At 46.8% G+C, this 20,722-nt stretch overlaps 1 protein-coding gene across 6 annotated transcripts; it reads left to right on the forward strand.

The window, feature by feature from the left end:
* The first annotated feature begins 434 nt into the window (after nucleotides 1-434).
* C21H1orf167 (chromosome 21 C1orf167 homolog) lies at nucleotides 435-20,157 on the forward strand. Of its 6 annotated transcripts, none has more exons than XM_054085810.1 (22): nucleotides 436-4,302; nucleotides 4,751-4,978; nucleotides 5,079-6,582; nucleotides 7,107-7,150; nucleotides 7,724-7,943; nucleotides 8,125-8,297; nucleotides 8,787-8,884; nucleotides 9,450-9,636; nucleotides 10,067-10,248; nucleotides 10,568-10,754; nucleotides 10,929-11,151; nucleotides 12,038-12,219; nucleotides 12,390-12,486; nucleotides 12,867-13,009; nucleotides 13,488-13,696; nucleotides 14,453-14,597; nucleotides 16,868-17,135; nucleotides 17,692-17,800; nucleotides 18,046-18,274; nucleotides 18,383-18,518; nucleotides 18,980-19,090; nucleotides 19,785-20,157. In XM_054085810.1, the coding sequence occupies exons 3-22, from the start codon at nucleotides 5,296-5,298 to the stop codon at nucleotides 19,842-19,844; spliced, it is 4,290 nt and encodes a 1,429-aa protein (XP_053941785.1). In that variant the 5' UTR covers nucleotides 436-4,302; nucleotides 4,751-4,978; nucleotides 5,079-5,295; the 3' UTR covers nucleotides 19,845-20,157. The 6 variants fall into 6 exon arrangements, with proteins under 6 accessions (XP_053941789.1, XP_053941785.1, XP_053941787.1 ...); XM_054085812.1 differs by having other exon boundaries at nucleotides 436-2,102; nucleotides 4,199-4,302; nucleotides 4,751-6,582; XM_054085809.1 differs by having other exon boundaries at nucleotides 436-2,102; nucleotides 4,202-4,302; nucleotides 4,751-6,582.
* The last annotated feature ends 565 nt before the right edge of the window (nucleotides 20,158-20,722 follow it).

The raw sequence follows: 20,722 nt of genomic DNA on the forward strand, positions 1-20,722 counted from the left end.
TTTTCAAACCATATACCTGTTATTCTACAGTTGCACTTCTCTTGAGAAGACCTGCTGCTGCATTAACTCTTCAGTGGCCAAGAGTCCTGTCACCTTTGCTCTGACCTCTAGAGCTCTGCCATTTGTATTTTTAAAACCAATTTTTTCCCAAGTCTCATCATTATAAACATAAACAGCTGTTTCCTCCCCTACCCTGCATGAACCCTACAATGACCTGCTGCTGTGTCTGGACCATCATCATTTATGCCCCAGGATCATAGAATCATAGACTAGTTTGGGTTGGAAGGGACCTTAAAGATCATCCAGTTCTAACCCCCTGCCATGGGCAGGGACACCTCCCACTGGCTCAGGCTGCCCAAGGCCCATCCAACCTGGCCTGGAACACCTCCAGGGATGGGGCAGCCACAGCTTCCCTGGGCAACCTGGGCCAGGGCCTCACCACTCTCATGGTGAAGAAATTCTTCCTAATGTCCAGCCTAAATCTGCCCCTCTCCAGTTTATACCCATTGCCCCTCGTCCTATCCCCACAAGCCTTTGTAAAGAGTCCCTCTCCAGCTTTCCTGTAGCCTCTTCAGGTACTGGAAGGTTGCTCTAAGGTCTCCTCGGAGCCTTCTCTTCTCCAGGCTGAACAACCCCAACTCTCTCAGCCTGTTCCTCATATAGGAGGTGCTCCAGCCCTTCAATCATCTTTGTAGCTTCCTCTGGACCTGTCCTCTGGTCAAATGACTGTTGTGCATTCATTTTGCAGGCTGCCATGCAGCAGAGCATAGGAAGAGGAACCATTCTACTCTTGTGATCAGATGTGGAAGGAGGAAGAATAGATAGGCAGAATTTTCTGGGGCTTGTGGAGTTGCAAAGCTGGTCTTAATATTCAGTTAATTTTTTTAATTTCAGTTCTTCACAACTATACAGTGACAGCATAAATCCATGAGTAACGCATTTCAAAGCTCAGGTTTTTGCTTCCCTATACTTGTGAAGTACAGACTGAAAACAGCTGTTTGAAATGCAGTGCTTTTTGGGTATTTGCACAAACAAAGGGTTACAAGTAGTGAGGCCTTCCCAAACCTTCTGCATTGCAAAATGCCCATCTAGCTGACCTGCTGTGTGTTTCTTCCGAGAATTAAGCACATCTGGGAGCTCTGGGAAGCAGAGCAAGGCAGGAGTTATACTAGGTTTACTGTGCCTCAAGGCTACCTCTTTTGGGCAGTAAATCAGAGAGGTGATGGTAAAAATGAGGCGACTCATTTGACTTCTCTTGACTTCTGAGGAGGAGAGTGTTTGTTTTGGCACTGCTTGCAGAAAGCACAAATGCATTCTTGGATCAGTACCTGGTTCAGAACAAACGGGCTCTTGGATCGGTACCTGGTTCAGAACAAACGGGCTCTTGGATCGGTATCTGGTTCAGAACCAAACGGGTTCTTGGATTGGTACCTGGTTCAGAAAAAACAGGCTCTTGGATGGGTACCTGGTTCAGAACAAATGGGCTCTTGGATTGATACCTGGTTCAGAACCAACCGGGCTTTTGGATCAGTACCTGGTTCAGAACAAACGGGCTCTTGGATCAGTACTTGGTTCAGAACAAACGGGTTCTTGGATCGGTACCTGGTTCAGAACAAAACGGGCTTTTGGATCAGCACCTGGTTCAGAACAAATGGGCTCTTGGATTGGTACCTGGTTTAGTAGGGCGTGTGGGGACTCCTTGAGCCTGTTGTGCTGTGGCACACCCTTGCCGATCCAGGCAGCCTGGTTTCACCGTGGGGCCTGAGGATACTGCCCAGCTTTGCAGGTGAGGTGGTGCTGCCCTGGGGCTGTACCATCACCACCCCTGGGTGAGCAACCCCAGCTTGACGGGCCCCGCCTTGTCTGGGCCACCACGAGCAGCTTTCCTGTGGCCATCTGCGGCCCCAGTGACAGGCGGCGTATCTAATCGCGGGGGATAAGCTGCTTATAGTGACTCAGTTAGGGTGTGCTCACTGCCGAGCTTTGGGCATTAAGGGGGAACAAAGCTGTGCGTCTGCCCCAGCGCTTGGAGGCACAGGCGCAGAGCGGGGTGTCTCTGTCCCTGAGGTTCTGGCGAGGTCCAGCAGTGGCTATCGGAGTGAGTAAGTGCTTATGAGGGGAGGTGTAGCCTGTGAGCTGTTGGGGATGCTGAGCAGGGGCCTGGGGCATGTGCCCCAACCTTGCCAGCTTGAGGGTTGGCTTGAAACAATTACGCTGGGCTCCCTCCCGCTCGCACCACCACGTCTTGGGGCACTGGCTGGTTCTTGGCTAGCAGCAGGCAAAGGATGCTGCTGCGTGGCTGTTCCTCAGCTGCCAGAGCAGTAGCTATCTTCTTTCTGGTAAAGGGCACTCATGTGTGCCTGTTGATCTCCAAGTGGCATCAAGAGGCTCACGTGTTGCCAGTGGTGGTTTGGTCTATAGAACTGAGCAGTGGGGGAAAAGTCTTGTTTCTAAGACACATGAAGTGTGATCTTTGGACCAATCACTGGTCCCAGCTTGGAATGTGAAATGGATCAGCCTTGGTCTGCAGGGATGGAAAAATTACAGTGCTCTGTGTGGTGCTTAAAGTGTTTATTATGGGTCTGTCATTATCGTAATGCTAAAATGGCATTCACTTGAAACTGCTTGATTTACTTTCATGAATTGTGCTGTTTACTTCCTTTTGCTTACAAAAACAGAAGTACATTGATCAGCTTAATTTTTGTTGGCTTAACTGGATTTGTTTCAGGTTTTAATGTGTTAGTGCCTTGCTGCAAATTGTGTATAGTGCTCATGCATTAAATGTTTTAGTTAGAAACATCAAAGCTAATATGAAATCCATTGGTCATGGATTTTGCAGTTCACAAAATCTGTGCTTTGCCTTCGGTATCTCTTTTGGCTTTAGAAGAAGTTTTTAAAATGCACTTCATAAAATCTTGTTGCCTTTTGAGTAAGATTAATTACTGCTTAAAAGTGGTTACGTTAAAGTCCTGAGTGGCAATTTTGGGGAGCCAGATAAATGTGATTTTTAAAGGACACTGCCTCTTCCTCATCTCAATGAGACTGAAATTAGGAATGAGTGAGGTGAAGAACACCGCCTAAAATAATTATGGTGGTGTGTTGAGAACCTGGTAGCTGGCAGAAGGAACTGAAATGTAGAACTAAAAAAATCACTAGTTATCTAGAAAATAGATTGTGTCTGGGTTCTTGAGTGTAAAAGTAGTCCTGGTTCCAGGTGTTCATGGAGCAAAACAACAGCGATAAGCATCATGGTTTCATGTCCTTCCACAATTCAAATCCTTTATAACACCCTTTTGTGATACATTACTAGTTGGCTGAATGTTCCTGGGATGCAAGGAGTGCTTCTGCGGAACAGCAGTCCCCTGCATTGTGTGGTTGTACTTCATGCAGCAATAAGCACCCTGAAGAAAGCAGCCACGCTTTGTCCGTTCGCTCTGTAGCAGCCAACTTCTGCTTGTCTGGAAAAAATAATGGGCTCTTTCCATTCATGCTACACTTGGTGATGTATGAAAGGCAGGAACGTTGGTTCACAAGGATAACAGCAACACTGCATGACTATCTCCTGTTGCTTTAATAATTCAGTTTACTCCCCAGTTTGTGGTAATTACTGTTAGCATTTGAGAAGGACAAGCAGGCTGTTTGCAAACAGCCTCAAGTGCTTTCTTAGGAGACATTGAGGTAATGTAGTTTGGAAGCAGTACAATTTGACAGGAGGGTATTTGAATAGATTTGGAAAAGACAGTGAGCATTGGCTTCATAGGCCACGCTGTCTCTTTCTTTTCAGATTGACCAGGGCTTTTTTAAGATGATACAGATGTGTGTCTTGCCACAATACCATTTTCATTGTTTAAAAGGGGAGGTGGAAAAGAACAGTGGTCAGAATGACAGAGTTATTGACAACTTGCTTTTAAAATTTGAGGGAATGAAGGCACAGTCCCATCAAATTGCACTTACCTGTTAGCAGTAACTTAGGAATCCGTGTTCTGCATGAGTTAGAGGTATAAGCATCTGACTTGGTGGCTAGACTACAAAGTAGGTCTCCCATATATGCTGTACCCTTCCAGGTTAGGGATAACGTAAATTCTCTGGATGCGTAAACATAGTTTCATCCTTCAGTGTGGACAAGAAGAAATCAGCCTGCATAGCTTTGAACCTTTGCAGGGCTGTACCATCATATGTGAAATTTTCACTTGTTAAGCAGTTAAACAGTACCTTGTGTCAAGATACTGCCTTTCCTGCTGGCCCTGGAGAAGAAAGAAGTGTGGAGTACATCTGAGCTGGAATTCCAATCAACGAAGCAGGGTAAGCATTGTCAGCTGGAACCACGTTGCTCTGACTTCTGTAAAAACATTTTCTTTTAGACCAGTTCTTGTTTGGTGTCACTTAGATCTGGTTAGATGTAAAGCATTCTGGAAAAGCAGCTACAGACCACCCTGTCTCGGCAGGAGGATAATTCATCCTTGCTAGACACATTTTTGTTTGAGGCTGCAGGTGTATGGATAGTGCCGGAAGTCTTTGTTTTCTACATTTTCTTTTGAGAACCGCATCTGTCCCCTTCAGTCATTCCTGTTCTGCCAGACACGATTGTCTGCTGAGGAACAGGAAGAGAGTAGTGTCTGTAATCTTTCAGACTGGTGAATTGGAGACAATAAAATTGTAGAGAGTCCCAGAGCCTTTGGCAAACTAGGGAAGATGTGATGAGAAATATGCATGCTCCTTTGTTTATATTTCCTCTTTTTTTTTTCTTCAGAGCAAAGAAACATTTAGAAGAACGTGAATGTTGATCTTTATTTGGGCACTAGAAGTCGAGTAAACATTTCTCCTCACTGGCTTGAGGCTGCGGCATTCAGTGTAACTCCCAGTTCGAGAGCAGAACAAAGCTGGCTGTGTACTGTACCTCTGTCAGCTGGGAAGAAAGATCCAAGTCTAAGACAGACTAATCTCTCCTGTCCTTCTCAGCTATTCCAGGACATCACTGGTCAGTTCTCCCGTTCCTGCTTCCTGTAGCAGACTAATCTCTGCTCTAGGCTGCAACAGCAGCAGCACAGCTCATAGGATTCCCCATCTTGCTTTGCCAGTGCTCCCTGCTGGGAATCTCCCTCAGAGACATTCACGCTTCGAGGCTTGTAGTTTAGAAGGGAGAAGGAATGAGAGTATTGACTTTCCTCGACAACACTGTCAGAAAGCAAAGGCAGCTGCTCCACATACACTGCTCGTCATCACTTTCTAGAAAGTAGGAACAGGAATAGTGACTGCCCAGAAGGAAAACAGCATCAGCCTCCTGCTGCTTGTTGTATGGATCCTGTGAACCCTTCATTGGTTGATGCACATTTGTCATCTCGTACTGTAGATTCCTCTCTTAGGCACCAAATAGTGGCGTGTCCACTTTCAGGGAGGTCAAGTGAGAGTGTGAACGCTCGTCATAGTTCAGCCCTGACCTTGGGGCATCTCGATCCATCTAGGTTGGAATCCCTTCAGTCTCTTCGGCAGTCCTCACAGGTTTCTGCTGGCTTACATTGCACAAGCCAGAGGCTTAAGCAAGAAAGTGCTTTGATGGGGACATGGGGCTCCCTCCCTTTGGAGCCCAAGTCTTCTGCGGTCGGCGGCAGTTTGTGCTTTGCTGCTGCTGATTCAGCTCCTGGGACCTGGAGCAGAGGAGAACAGCTAGCTGGAGTAAAGGCCAGTGCAGCTCAGGCGAGATTGAAATGGGGTGTCCCATTTGCGAAAGGCTGGAGCCTTAGTGCAGTGACAAGGGACTTCAGTCGTGCAGAACCTCTCTCTATCTCTCACAGATACAGATACATGGACTCTAACACATGGAGAACCAAAACTTCAGGGGACATCCAGGAAACCCTTGCTTCTGGGGTGGGCTCTGGTGGGCTAGTGGATACAGAAGCAGATCCTTCCTACAATTGCTCCCCTTATTTCAGATGCCAGTCCCGGGCAAAGCCAACTCTGGGAACTGGTCTTTATGGTCGCGGAAAAAGCCATTCACCTGTAAAGGTTCTTAAAGGAGAAGAAAGTGGGGCATCCCCGTGTGCCGTATCTTGGAAGAAAGACCTTCCAGCCAGTCTGTATCCAGAGCGTCTGCACGTGTCACTGGAGACAGATTTGGGGTGTGCTCAGATGAACATTGGTGTAGCCATGTATGGGACTCCAAGGGAAGTGTGTGTGAGAGTCACTTCTCCTCCTGAAGAGAAAGAGTTTAGAGCAGTTCAGCAGGTTAGTATTAAATCTGTAGAAGTCAACAACTCGGAGTCTCGTGTTAAGTACAGTAAAGAATTAGAAAAAGTATGTGACTCTAGATCACGAGCAGCCAAAAGAATGGCTGTGGTGGGCCCCAGCCAGGCCAGCGCTTCCTGTATTCCGGTTGAAGAAGCCTTTGGTGAATATTCTGGCATACATTGTATGAATGTAAGCAGAGAAGGAAAGAGAAACGAATACTCCCACCCAAGCAGCTGGAGGAATTGCGAAGCGGATGCCAATCCCAACCAGTCTGAAGAACCTTCTATGGAGAGGAGTGCCAAAGAACTGCAGTGCTGTGAGGAAAGGAGCCAGACACACAATACTGTGCCCAGAGAGGTAAGGTTGTGCTCATCAAGGTTGTGCTCATCATGTAGCATCCCTGTTCACAGATAATATTTGTGCTTGTTTCTGCTGCTAGAGGTGCAGCGTTGAGATACAACAGTGATGGGGGTGTTTGTCCTATATTTTTTTCTGGCACTGAATGGCCAGAATCTCCTCTCGTGGTCTTGTTCTGTCCGAACGCATGCATCTTTCTGTCTTGCATCCTTCTTCCTAAAGACCAGCTTGTTAACGTGGTTGTTTGTGGGTCTACAGAGGGAAAGCATTAAACTGTTTTTCCCTATGTGCATAGTTGCAGGACCCTGAGATTTCAGTTGTGTTGTGTTTTTCCATGTCTGAAGTATGTGAGAGTATTCACAGAGCAATGGTGAGGGCAGCGTCAAAGGCATCTGACATAAATACACAGTAGTGTTCTGGTCTCCATCCGAAATGGTTTGCTGTACTGAGCACAGACTAATTCTTCAAGAGAGCAGAATAGTATGAATAATTGTGTGAGTTACTGTCTTTTTGTTTATTTGCAGCTCTCGGAGAACAGCTTCAGGTCACTGAAGGTGAATGAGCGCAGGTAAAAAGACTGTTCCTTTGTGAGTGTGCTGGTAGTTAACATGGGAAAAAAATCTGCTGGAAGGTGGCTATGGAGCCGTGTTCCTGGGAATGTTTGTTTATAGGACTTAACCTACATCATTCTGCCGTGGTTGGCTCAGGGCCTGCATACATTTCTTTTCAAACAGGTTGCTGACTAGAATAGAACATGCTCTAAAATCTTATTTCTGTATCTTTTAAATTCTAACTTCTAAATTCAACCTTGGTTGTTGCATTGGTACCGTGTATGCTGCATTTCAGCGCTGCAAATGCAAGCATGATCGCTGCGTAGTTAGCAAAGATCAAGAACAGAGCTTATCCCTGAGATGAGATTCAAATTTGTGACCTGTGGATAAGATGTAGGTGAGGTTGCTACTAATTTTATTAGCAATACTACTGTATTTCGTGTGAGACTGCAGGTTTCTCACTCATTAAGGGGAATGATTTCAAATACCTCTTTTCAGTTTGGTGGCTGAACTCTGATTGCCACCTCCTGGCTGTGTTTAACTTTCCTTTCTATTAACTGGAGCTCACTTTTGATTTTTTTCTCTTTAAGTTTCCAGCACTGGTGTGACAGACAAATGCTAACTAGGTGTTTTCATGCCTGGAGGGGGCACATCCTCTGGAAGAGGGCTGCAGCCAGTCAGCTTTACAGACAGCAACTCCTTCGGAAGGGATTTGGAGCTTTACAGTGGGCTGTGCACCAGAGGAGGATGCAGCTGGAGGTAGCTCAGCAGAGACTTGCCTCCTCTCTGCTAGCTCTCAGCTTCCGCAGGGTAAGGATGGGCTACGGACAGTAGAAGTGGTGCCACGAGTTTTCTGTTGTGCAGTCAGAAAAGGCAGAAGTTCTATTTGGATAAGGAGGAGGAAGGGGTCCCCTGTTAAATTCAGTGATGTGGACCCTTGGTACTGATACTCTGCCTGCAGTTTGTTCTAATCGTGTGGTTTCTTCTTCAGTGGAAAGAAGCTGTGGAAAAACGGAGCAAGAAGCAAGCTCTGAAGCCTGAGCCGTATTCTTATACCCGAAGTTCATCAGTGGGGTGTTTTGGAGTAGGAAGATTAGCAACTATGACAACCTCAGCTCAGCAGCTTACAGTAGGATACTCAAAGGAAGTTGAGCAGGCTTGTAGGTAAGCTGAGTGTTCTCTTTCCATTATCTTGGACAAGTGGAGGTTTACAAACACAGGGAGAAGTTTTCTTAGATAGCAGGAAGCTTGTTTCCAAGCTCTTGGATGTATTGCTGTGCATAAACACTCCAAGAATTAATAACTTAGTTTTAGGAATTAAACAGTTCTATTCTAGAGCCTCTGTGCACTAGTGCTTTCAGTCTGATTTGAGTGTCTGACAGAAACACTCCTGCACTATTTCTTGAGTTCATCTGTCACCTGCGTATGCGATACAGGCATAGATGAGATTAGAGTGAGGCAATATCCCAGTCTCTAGCAGTAGAGTAGAGGTGTCAAAAGAAAACCTTTTGTTATGCCTTCTGATTCTGAAGGCAGAAGAACAAGTCCAGACAAGAAGAGAGAGCTACCTATGGAGAAGGAAGGCTCTGTGTTCTGTTTTCTGAGTACCTCTTTGGACAGATGGGTGTTCAAGCATGCCTGTGATTCTTCCAGGGTGGAGGGAGGACTGTGGACACAGCTTCATCGTAGGCAGAGAGGAGATGAGTTCTGCCGGAGAGCTCAAGCCATCAGAGATATGAGGCGGCTAGCGGGTAAGCACATGTTCCTTACCCTTGGAACAGCTTGGAGGTAGTCACTCTTTTACCATATTTCTTTGTTTGCGAGTGGTTGGGTAGCTGGAGAGGTGGTAGATGCCTCATTCCTGGAAATCTTCAAGGTCATGTTGGTTAGGGCTCTGAGCAACCTGATCTGGTTGATGTCCCTGCTCACTGCAGGGGGGGTGGGCAGGGTGACCTTTAAGAGTCCCTTACAACCCGTTTGGGTTGTAATACAACCCGTCTGGGTTGTAATAATCTATGTTTCTAGTTGTTGCCTTGACCAGACTCTTTCAGAACCTGATCCTGCAGATAGCTTAGCTGGTATCTGTGATGGTGACGGTGGCCCCCTTGCCAGGCCATACACCTTTTGTTTTGTTCCTTGTAGTAATTTAGGTGCAGTAGATACTGATGCTGCAGCGATGTGAGCTGGCTCCCTTAGGTGCGCTTTCTCAGACAGATGAAGTTTAGCCAGGAGATATTTGCCGTATGACATTAAGTTGTTTGAAGTTCTCTAAGTTATTTTTTCTTCCCGACAATCTCTTCCTGCCCTGCAACACAGCAGCTTTCAGACTGTGGCGCCTGCAGAAGGAGCTGCTGAGCAAAGAGGAGGTCTGGTTTTCGGAAGCCCGTGCTCTACTGGAAAGGAAGAAGCTACAAAACATTTTCTGGGTGTGGCGTTCCCGATACTTGGAAAAGGAATGGATTTTAGCACAGACAATTCGCATCCAAAGAAACTTGGTCTCTCGGTAAGCTGATAAGGACTGTTTTTCATGTGAAAAATCTGTTCACCATGAAACTCCAAGGAATGACAGACCCAATCCAGACAGTGATGTGTGGTTCCATCTTAAAGCCATCTGTTGTCTTGTTTTAGGAGTTAATAAAGGGAAATTAGAGATAGAAACATGAAAAGGAAGTACTGTAGCCAGAGACTTTGACTTGCCTCCTGTGCACTGCCAAAGCTTTCTGGTCCTGATCTTTGATGTCTAGAAAGACCAAACCTGAAAGCATCTGCTGTGCTCTAAGCAAGACAGTGGCTTTTTAATGAAATAAATTAATAGAAGCTCCGAAGGCGATAGCTTCTGTCTCTCTTTTTTTTCTGAACTAAACCCAGTCTCTGGAGGAGTCACAAGCTTGTACGCTCTTCACAGGTTTTTCTATGTGGTTTTGTTTTCTCAGGTACTTCAGTGCATGGAATGAGGCTGTTGAGCAGAAGGCGCTTTACAGGTGCAACCTGTCCCATCTCAGAGCAGTATTGCTGAGGAAATACTTCCAGCAGTGGGTTCAGATGCTGCAGGTCAGAGAAGGTGATAAGCAGGCAATGGTGAACTTCTTCCTCCTACGATGGAGGCAGCATTGTGGTGAGCAGCTTGGAGCCTGTGCAGAATCTTAAGATTTGGAGGTGCTTAAACACCTTCCTCCGCTTCTTGTATGGTGGAAAACAGCTGAAGGCAGCTCAGAGAGGCTCAGATGATACATGGTATTAATAATCCAGAGTGGGTAGAGGACTAGTTGTTCTGGACATGTCAGTGAAGCTACAGTGAGATTTGTTGCTCTGCTTCATAAACCTAGCAGAAAGTCTCAAATCTTGCTGAAAAGAAGCAGTGTGAGGGCTGGGCTGCATTTCTCATGAATGCCTTTTGACAAACATTCTCTCTTGCCACTCTCTAACTGATTAAGGACCGGTTATAAGCTCTGTAGCTGACATGGCTGTGACAAAGAGGCATGAAGATCAGCCATTGTGGACTGCAGAGGGATGGTTTCCTGAGAAAACATGCTGCAGTCTTGAAGACTTCTGCCAAAAGGTGAAGGTCCAGAGAGTATATCTGCTGTGGAAAGCGAGGCTGTGCGAACATCACAAAGCTGAGTGAGTGAAGAAGTGCCAGTTCCTGGAGCCCTGCACTCATTAGTAGTGTCCACTTGACTTTCTGTCCTTCTGGAAGAACCCCTTTTACTATCTGTCATCCATCTTATCTGTACTACTGTCCCCCTTTGTTATCCATTTTCAGTCACTTTGCCATCTCAATATATGCTGTCTCAGTTCTTTCTCTCAGGCTTTGGAGCAGTGTAGACTCAGAAAAGCTCTGAAATTATGGCACCAAAAGTGTTTCATGCTGAAAACAATTGAACAAAGTCCTAAGCACTCACATGGTCCTGTCTATGAAGAACCTCTTGCCATGCTGTTTTCTGAGGACCTCTCAACATCTTCTGGCTTCGACAGCAGTGCTTCAGCTACTCTGGCCTCTCAAAGCTCTTTGGAAAAGGTGAGGAGGTCTTGATTCATCCAGACTGCCCTGAGGTATTGAATTGCTGGGATTTTTCAGGGCAATATTTCTGCTTCAACATGGTACTGTCACCGGCAAACAGCTTGGTGTTTAGGCCTAAAGAGCACTGAGCTTTTAGGAACTGAAAGTTTAAACAGAAACTGTAAAATCATTTCTCTCTGTGCCCTTCCTGGTTTCTACAAAGCCAAGGAGGGGCTCTTTATCAGGGAGTGCAGGGACAGGATGTGGGGGTACAGTTTTCATCTGAAAGAGGGGAGATTTAGGTTAGATCTTAGGAAGAAATCTTTTCCTGGGAGGGTGAGGAGGCCCTGGCCCAGGCTGCCCAGAGCAGTGGTGGCTGCCCCATCCCTGGAGATGGGGTTGGATGGGGTTTGGAGCCCCTTGATCCAGTGGGAGGTGTCCTTGCCCATGGCAGGGGGATGGGACTGAACCGGTTTTAAGGTCCCTTCCAATGCAAACCATTCTGTGGTTCATCATTTAGTGATATGGGGAGGTGCTGAGCTAGTGAGGTTCTCCCGTGCACTTGCTTCTGCTTGTGGCTTCAGGGTAGGAGGGTTGAGGTACAAAGAGCCTCTTCACTGAGAAAAGGGGAAACGGGCAACTGCACTGCCTCGGTGATGGTTTGCTATATTTGGTTCCTGGTAGTTTTGGGGTTAATCACTCCCAGACTAGTATAGAAATAACTTACCCATCACATACGTTTGCACACTCCACTGCTGTCCTTGCTAGCCTGGATGCCCTTTGGATGCATCCTGGATTTCCCTAAATCCCTGCCAAAAAGAGATGTAAATGGCATGGTCGGAACCGTTAGCTGAGTGATTCCACTGTGAGGACACTTACCATGTTCTTCGCTCCATACCTGCAGGAATACAGTTTTAGTGACAGCAGCCAGCAGAGTTTCTCCCCTGTTCTGACTGCTGAGGATGTCGCACACGTGCCATGTTACAGCTCTGTCCTGCAACTACACCAGTGTACAGAGCTGCCAGCTGAGCTGGGAGGGGAGCTGTACTTGCAGGCCTCCTTTCCTCCATGGAGTACTGGATCTGGGTGAGTTGGATACTGGTTCCTTAGGATGCTGGTAGGTAGCAGTGTGACCCTTTGTTTGATCAGGCTGAATTCCTTCTTCTGGCTTGTCCCTCATGTCATCTCACAGCATCCTTCCGGATACTTTATCCACTTCTATCTTTCCCTTTTCCCGTGTCACTTTTGTCTTGCAGAAGAAATTGGTTTGTGGGAGGTGAGTTCCGGTCTTTGGCACTGCAGAAGCCAGAAAGTACTGTCCAGCCTCTCACCAGTTACCCAACATCAGAAGAGGTAATGCTGAAAAGTGGTGCGATGCATGTAAATGTGAAAATGTTTTCTGCATAGCCCAGTTCGGCGAAGAGCCTTTGGGTTTCAGTATCAGCATATGGAAGGTCTCAGTGCTGTTCCCCCTTCTCTCTCAAACTGAAGATTTGGGAGATTGGGGCATTTCTTAAGGTAACTCCTCCCTACTGTTTGCCAGCTGAGTTAGATATCAGCTACGCATCAAGGGTTTATCATGTCTAGGCGTCCATGTGGTGCTGGTGGGGGGTAGCAACAGGGAATTAGGCAATCATACAAGTCCCAGTGGCAAGGAGAAAGGCCTGAGCTGCACGGAGTGACCGTGTTGCAGTAGCGGTTCAAGGTCCTTTTTTTGCTTTTCTGGATTACAGGACTGCAGTTCTGATGGGGAGGATGAGAGTTGCTGGCACCAAGCAGAGAGATACTTCCTGCAGAGGTACTTCATTGTCTGGTCAGCCCAGACTCAGCAACTTATAAAGGCCCAGCAGTACAGCAGGCTTGCTCAGCTGTCTCGGTAGGTATTGTGCTTTCCAGAAATTTCCTGTCTGTTTTGAGAGCTTTACACTTTCTTTTAAAAACATCTTCCTCTAGCTATTTCTTTTTGTCTTCAGTGGGAGCTTTACAGACCATTATTTCGGTTTTTTCCTGCTTCAAAATTATTATATCTGAGCAAAATAATTTCTGGTTTGATGGGATGCCTCACAAATTAGAGCAAGCCCTGGTAAATTCCTGTCCACTGGGCTGGCCTTGCTCTTTACTCATTCAGAAGTCAAATAGAACAATAGGATTGACACTGCCAGGACAACACCTTACTCCCAAGAACTTGCCCTGTCCATGGTTTCCCCGGACATTTAATGGGGAAAGGATGTTAACAGATCACATGTATTTCCTAAACTCCCTCGTGGATGTTTATTATTAAAGTTTCAGTTACAAGGGTGGGAATCCATGTGAGTTTTTCTTACAGCTGGTCCAATGATCTTTGTCTTTCTCAGAGCCTTTCTCAGTTGGCACCACTGGGTTGTGGAAAATAAGAACCGAAAAGCAGCAGCAGCCCTAAAATATCAAGTTCATTGCTGCCAGATGGTTTTCAGCCTGTGGAAGAAGAGACTGGCCCAGAAAGTGGAAGCTGACCAGAGATTCAGATGTCATGTTCACCAGATAACTGCTGATGCTCTGTGGCGTTGGCATTCCTGCTGTGAAAGTGAGTTCCCCATCCTATAGGAGCACTTTTGTCTATGGGAGAGGGATGCTGTGGGAATGGTTGGGGTGGAGAAAGTCCTGTTCCTGGTTGTAACTCCATGCACTGCTCCTCTGGAATGGCCTAGTCCAGGGGTCAGTAAGTGCCTGTGTCACTGTCTTCTTGTCGTTACAATCAGGACGCGTGCCCTGCTGTTTTGGAGTGCTTTAGGCCAGGGGAGATGCTCCTTCGACAGCTGATTGGAAAAGGGGTGGATCTCACTTTACCCGCAGTACCAAAGGTGTGCTTAAGCGGTGAATTTTAGCAGCTGGGCAGTTAAATGCAGCATTCCAAGCTCAAACGTGTCTCCTTGGGTCCAACAGTCAGGCTTTGCTTCAGTGGGAGCAGGATGCATATTTTGGGGCTGCTTAACAGCCCTGTCCCTCAAGGGATTCCAACTGCTTTAAATGCTAAGTACTTACACTGTACCAGGAAAGGAACCCTCCCAATTTTTGATGGAAAACACCTGCAAATGAGGGTGGAAGCGATCTCTGATCCCTCACTTGGGGAAGGGCAGGGAAAAATAAAAAAAAGATGATCTGACTGACTTGCAGACAAAAAAACACAAGTCTCTTCAGCTGAGGACAGGAAATCTTTGAAAGTCTGATCTTATTTGGTATTTGCAGCTGATGTATGTATTCTCTGCTCTTATCTGGACTTTGCAATGGAAAAAAAAGAGTTGTTGGGCTCAGTTTGGCAAGCTTTTGTGTTCTCTCCCAGGGAAGCGTGTTATGAGAGAGCTGCAGCAGCAGTGGGCTCAGCACAGCTGCCGGGAGAAGAGGAGGCTGGTCCTGCAGACATGGTATTGCCAAACAAGAAAGAAGAAACACGCTGCTTTATTCTGGGAACGTCTTCTCTTGCACAGGTTTGTTTCTTGCCCTCAAAGCATTTCTGAGGGAATCTTTGAGTGAAGAGAAATGTATGTAGCAGAGAATCCAGATCAGTACAACTGATGTATGCAGATCAGTACAACTAACTTGTGTGTAAACAGAGCTGCTTAAGAGTGCTTCTCTGGGGGTTCTTCTACAGTCAGGGGTCTGTTACCCATAGCCTCACACTCACCATCTCGTTCTTCTCAGCTGAAACTTCTTTTCTTTCCAGAACAATCAATCTTAGTTACACAGTGTGGTGTTTGTAAACCAAGCAAGGGAGATGCAAACAGATTTGTGTAGTGTAAAAAGTGAAAGCCCTGTTTCCACTGCAATTATTCAGTATTTACCAAAAGGAATACTGGGCAGAGGTCTTACAGAAATCTGGTGTTTACAAACCTCAATCTTTTAGATTCTGGACACAGCATGGTGATTTTAATTTAAACTAATGTGGAAAATATAGTTTAGTATGTTCATGCATAAAAGCAATCTATAGTAAAGCCTATGCAGGGAGAACCATGATATTCAATTCATTTCAGTGTTGCTTACATTATAGGTGAAGCTGACATATTATTTGGAGCCGTGTGTTATGGTGTAGAACCTGAAAACACAAGAATTTATTCTGAAGAGCAAGGTGTCTGCTGCCAGTCATTAACAACTTCTTTTCTGTTGTTTAGTAGCTTTCTCATGGAAATACATTTTGCTTGTGGTTTATGTTGTGTGAGGCTACTGTCTACCTGAAGCGCAGTGGCAGTGAACCAGGAATTGTTCAGGTGGTTCTCTTTGAGAGAATTCAGGAGGATGAGAATGAATAAGGTTATTTATGCCATGGATTCATTTAAGGCGTGAGTAGTGCAGGTTTAGCCCTAGCAGATTTCCTTTTGAAATGCAGGTTCAGGCTGAGAGGAGACATCTGCAGGGGAAAGAGCAACTAAAAACCCAGTAAAACCTTAGTGGCTGTGATATTTAGACTCTGCACTCACCCCACTCACTTGCATTTTCTCCTGCAAATCAATCTGTGTAGTGGCACCCTAGTGGGAATTGTGTTTGAGAGATGTCCTTAATGTTGCTCCTTCCCATAGAGTGTGTCTCCGCCATTAATCTTCCTTCTCCGTTCTCCTTTGATGAGAGAGCACTTCTGATTTCTCACCTGGATATGGTACAGGCTGAGCCCTGTCTTTTCTGAGGGGGTGCATTTTTCACGCTAAGATAACCTGCAATAGTCTCTTGATCTTCAGAGAAACCTGCCAGGCAGAGGATATTTACACCTCTGCCCTATAGTGCAGTGGGATGATTTGCATAATGAAAGTCCAAGTGGAGCAAGGAATAAAAGGGATAAGCCAGGAGTTAAGAGCAGATTGGCTGCTGGGGTTGCAGAGGAAAACCGGCCTTCTGTGCATCAGCTTGCTAGATATAGAGAGATTACTGTGGGTGCAGATTTACAGTGCTGTTAATAGTAACTCCTCTAAACATTGATTTTTTGGGGATAAAATTGTCTTTTTAAAGATGCTGTGTTATTTTAGTGGTACATCCCGTGTACACAGGACTTCAGTTTGTGACAGCCAAGGAAATATTAAAATCTGCATCTTGACAACAAGCTGCTCTCTTAAATGCTGTCTGGTTCTGCAGCGAGCAGACTTAAGGAGTGTGCAGGGTTCCACGCTGGAGGAGATTTTAGCAGTTTTATTCTCATCCCATAAGGAAGAAGCTTTCCTCAAGCGTCATCCTAAAGGTCAGCTGCTAGCTGAAGACTGAAGACTGACTAATTCCTTCCTTTTTTTTTTTTGAGGGATCCAGTATGTGTAGTGGTAGGGCAGCCTGGGAAAAGCACTTGTTTCCTAGGCAAAGAAAAAGCCTAGGACAACACCACGTTCAGTTTGCAGAGGCCTTTGAAGAGGAGGAAATGCTAAAATAGCCAGAGGGAGGCAGGCATACTCCTGGGCTTTGAGGAGTTGAGAGGTAACAGTGCTGGGAATCTGAAGTAAAATGAGGGCAAGTGTTTAGCAGAAAGAAGCTGTAGTTGAGGAGTGTGAACTGGCACCTCCCAAGGACAAGGCACTGGAAAAATAAGGAACACAGAGAAAGATACATAAATGTTGACTGCAGAAGGGATAATAGGAACAGCCTTTTTTCTTGTCAAATGCTCTTCTGCTGGCTTTGACCACTTGCATGTGACACCGCAGGTGGAGTTTGGTCTATAGCCTGGTTGATGCTGGCATGGAAATGTGACTTTAGGCATCTGCTGCTTTTCTGTGTTGTTTTTCAGGTGCCTGACTGCCTGGGCCCAGGTCACTGCGTGTAAACTGAGGCAGCACGAAGCCCTGTCTCATTTTAAAAGGGTCAGAGAACACCATCTCCTAGTTGTGAGCTTTGCTGAGTGGAGGGTGAAGTTCTTGAGAGCTAAGCAGCAGATGTGGGAAGAGAGAAACCACCAGTGGCAGGAACCCTCTCAGGGTAAAGCCTGTCACCGCTGGCGACTGGCCTCAAGAGGACAGCAAGCCCTGCGCCTCGGAGCTGTGGCCGCTGTAAAACAGGTAAGAATAGATGAAGGTCTCTATGAGTTATCTATTGATAACTGTCTGTGAAGACCTCAATGAGTCACTAGGCAGTGACATGCAGTGACAAGGCTGGTATAAAAACCTGGTATGACTCATGGTGACTGCCTTGAAATTCTTTACAGACTGTGCACGCAACTTCATCACCATAATCTGGCATTGATTGCAGCAACCATCTGGAGCACAGCAATAAGAAATGGGGATATTTTGACCAGAGAGATGGGAGCACTCTTTCCTCTCTGCTCAAAGATGAGATGGGATAATCGCTGTCCCTGCAGAGCAGAGCGAGCTGTCAGAGTTGCAGCTTTTTTCAAAAGGCTCCCAGCTAGCAAACGACAAAGAGGTCGATTGATTTGGAAAGGCTGAGTTAGTCCTGCTGGGATCTCATCTGTGCCATTTCCAACCTGGGGTCTAGCACATTAAATTTCCTGCAGGGATATGAACATAAATGTATCTCCAAGGCTAGTTTGTGTCTGTGCTGTCTGTGCGCGTTGTGGTTTAATCACAGCTGCAGTTGTATTCCTTCTGTTTGCAGGCCTGCAACTACTGGACAAAAGCAGCTGCCTTTTCCCAGTGCTCCCGGCAGCGCAGTACCCTGATCGGTGCTAGGAAGAGCAGGAAGCTGTCTCTGTCTTGGTCCATGAGTAAGAAGATGCCCCCTTCTCTCTTATTTTCCTAGGACCACATGGGGAGTTTGAGTGAGGAAAGGGGAGTCATGTTTGCCAGCCAGATGACTGTGATTCCTCTGTGGAATAGGTGCTCACAGCAGTCAAACTCTGACTGTTGGTTGCTCCTGTGTTCAGGAGCCAAAGAACTAAGGACTAATGGCAGATCTCTCTCTCTCTAGCTCCAAGGTTAGCTCCCGTGTGATTCCTCTTTTCTTTCCTAGAAAGCAGAAGAGGCAGAGAAGAGGGTTCACCAGCTGCCGCTCTTGGGCTATTCCCCAGTTCCATTCGCCACTGGCTGGTGATGTACAGAAACCAAAACAGGGCCGAAAGGCTGCTGCTCCCTCACATGGTAATGAGACTTGATATGGTGGGACCTACTCGTGAACATGCAAGGAACCAGGAGAACAAAGCAGAGGTGGACTTGGAGGAGTGGGATAAGAAGTGGCTTGGGTAAGTGGAGTGGAGGTTTCTGGGCTTCGTCTTGTTGCTGCCATCAGGGAAGGACTCCTTTGGAGGGCTGTTGGGCTGATAAAGGTTATTTTCCCCTCTTGCCTATAGGAGGAAGTATCTGAGGTGGTGGTATCACACGGTGATACTTCACCGGTGCCAGCGTGAGAGGAGACTGGGCTGTCTGGCCAGGGAATGGCATCGCTGGAAAGAAACCTGCCGGGTGGCGATACTGGCTCGGATGTTGGTGAGTCTGGTCCTGCCTCGGGTGTTACTGCCCTGCTCGCAGCCTCACATGTGTCCTGGGAGATGAGACCCGGGAATTTTACAGGTACCAGCGTGCACTAGAAGTCCTGGTTTGCTGCTGTGGCTGCTTTTTCTCTCTGAAATGCCAGCATGGCACACTGGCACATCCACACACTCAGTTGTGCTTTACCCCATCTTACATGGGAGGCAGAGGGATTTGTACAGATTGTCTGTAGCCTGCGCAGAAAGTTCACAGCAAGTATCACAATCTTTATCCTCACCTGTGTTCCTGACACATCCCTCTGGTGTCCCCAGCCTGACAAGGGCTGTCATTTGGCCTCCCATTATGCTTTTTCTGTTACTAATACAAAGTCATTCAGGAGGGACCCGGCAAAGCAACTGGAAGCAAGATGGGACTAGAGGGAGCCCAGCTAAGCTGTGTGCTGCCTCTTTTCTTGGCAGGACCAGCAGCGGCTGATGGAAAAGGCCTGGAGGGTGTGGAGACGCCGACATTTGCAAAGCTGTGTGGTGCAGAATTTTTTGGAGGAGGAAGCCAGGAGCCTGCTAGCTCAGGTAAATGTTTATGACTGCTTTAATTCTGTGAACCTCAGTGGACCAAAAAGCACCTCAAAGGGAAAACTGGTGTTCCCTGTATGTCTCTCCCTGCATAAAGCACTTGCTTAGGGAGAGGTTGAGTACATCAAGGCATGAGGCTTGCTCATAACAAAGGGAAATAGCTTCCAGCTTTATATGGGTTCATCTGTGGGTGTTTTGCAAAGCTTTGTGTCAGCAGTCAATTTGCCTGAGGTTTGCTTCCTTCCCCACTGTTATCAGAGATGCTAATCCACTAATCCTCGGCCTCTCAAGAGCCCACTCAGGGCAGAAACAGGCTCCGCAGTGGTGCACGAGGGCTGTTGGGACTTCATAGCAAATTGCTATAAATCTGGTGAGCAGGCAAAGCCTTAGAGCTCAAGCAGCCAGTTTGCTCCTCTGCCCGTCTCCCCAAGATCTGTACAGGGTTAGGTCCTCCTTTGAATGAGATGTTCAGTCCTCCTTTGAATGAGATAAGAGCAAGGACTGAAATTAGAAGGCAGAGAGCGCATTGCTCTTCCTTTTCTCACATTGATTTGTACTGCGCGCTTGTCTTACTGGCTGAAGGGTGACGTGTTGGTGTAGCTGTTGCTAGAGGAGAAACTGTTTGCGGTACTGCGAGGTGGCTGCAACCCCTCAAGGGTAACCCGAGTATTTGATTTGTCTACTGTTTAAGGCCTTTGGAAGGTGGCGCCAGCTAACAGCATTCCAGCTCAAGGACAAAGGATGCTGCTGAATGGTGGGGCCCTGCCTGCAGCTGCTGCTCATTTCAGGACACGTGGAGGCTACAGCTGGCTGTCACAACAAAGCGCTGGTCCTGTGCAGTCAAGAAAGCGAAGGCTCTGCTCATGTGATAAAAGCAGTGCTGCTGGCCAGAGGAGTGATAGCCAAAGGACAACCTGGAAGAGGTGGTACCTAGTTACAGGTCCTCTTTAAAGGACTGATATCCTACCTCCCTAGCAGCACAGATGGAGAAATTATTCCCTTTTGTTGTGAGGTTGCATTCCCTTCTCTGGACCCTGATTTTGCTGGAGTTCTGATTAAAGGTTGAAAAATCACCTTAGAGGCTCTCCCTTTACTCATTGTTTTTTCATGGACAGGAGTTTAGCGTCACACAGGGGAGTAAGCAAATACATCAGTCCTAAAGAGGTGAGCCCGAGTCTGCCTGTGCAAACTCTACATCCTGTTGATTCCTAAGTCTGGAGTGTCCTTGGTGGGTGCAAACACAGGTCTTTGTTTTAAGATGTGGCTTCTCTCCTGGGGGGGAAATCCCACATGCTCCCACCTCCTCCCCCTGTCTAGGTCCATCAGCTCTTCATTAAGCCTTTCAGTGGGTGGCCAGCCTCTTGACTGCTTCCTGCTGGTTCCTTTCTGTGCTGAATGGGATAGGGATGAAGAAACCTGCTGGGAACAGCTGAGCACCAAAAGCTTTGCTGAGGCAAGACAGGCGTGTCTGACCCCCAACCTTCCCATTACTTGCTTCTGTGATTGATGCCCTGTAATTACCCTGGATATATGAGCCCAGTCTCAGACAGCTGAAATGAGAGGGTCTGAAGAATCTGGAAAAGGCTTTTCTTCCTTGCTTGTTTCAAAGAGACGCTCACAGCGTGGTAG

The sequence above is a fragment of the Cuculus canorus genome, chromosome 21 (genome assembly GCF_017976375.1).
Source record: "Cuculus canorus isolate bCucCan1 chromosome 21, bCucCan1.pri, whole genome shotgun sequence".
NCBI lineage: Eukaryota > Metazoa > Chordata > Aves > Cuculiformes > Cuculidae > Cuculus > Cuculus canorus.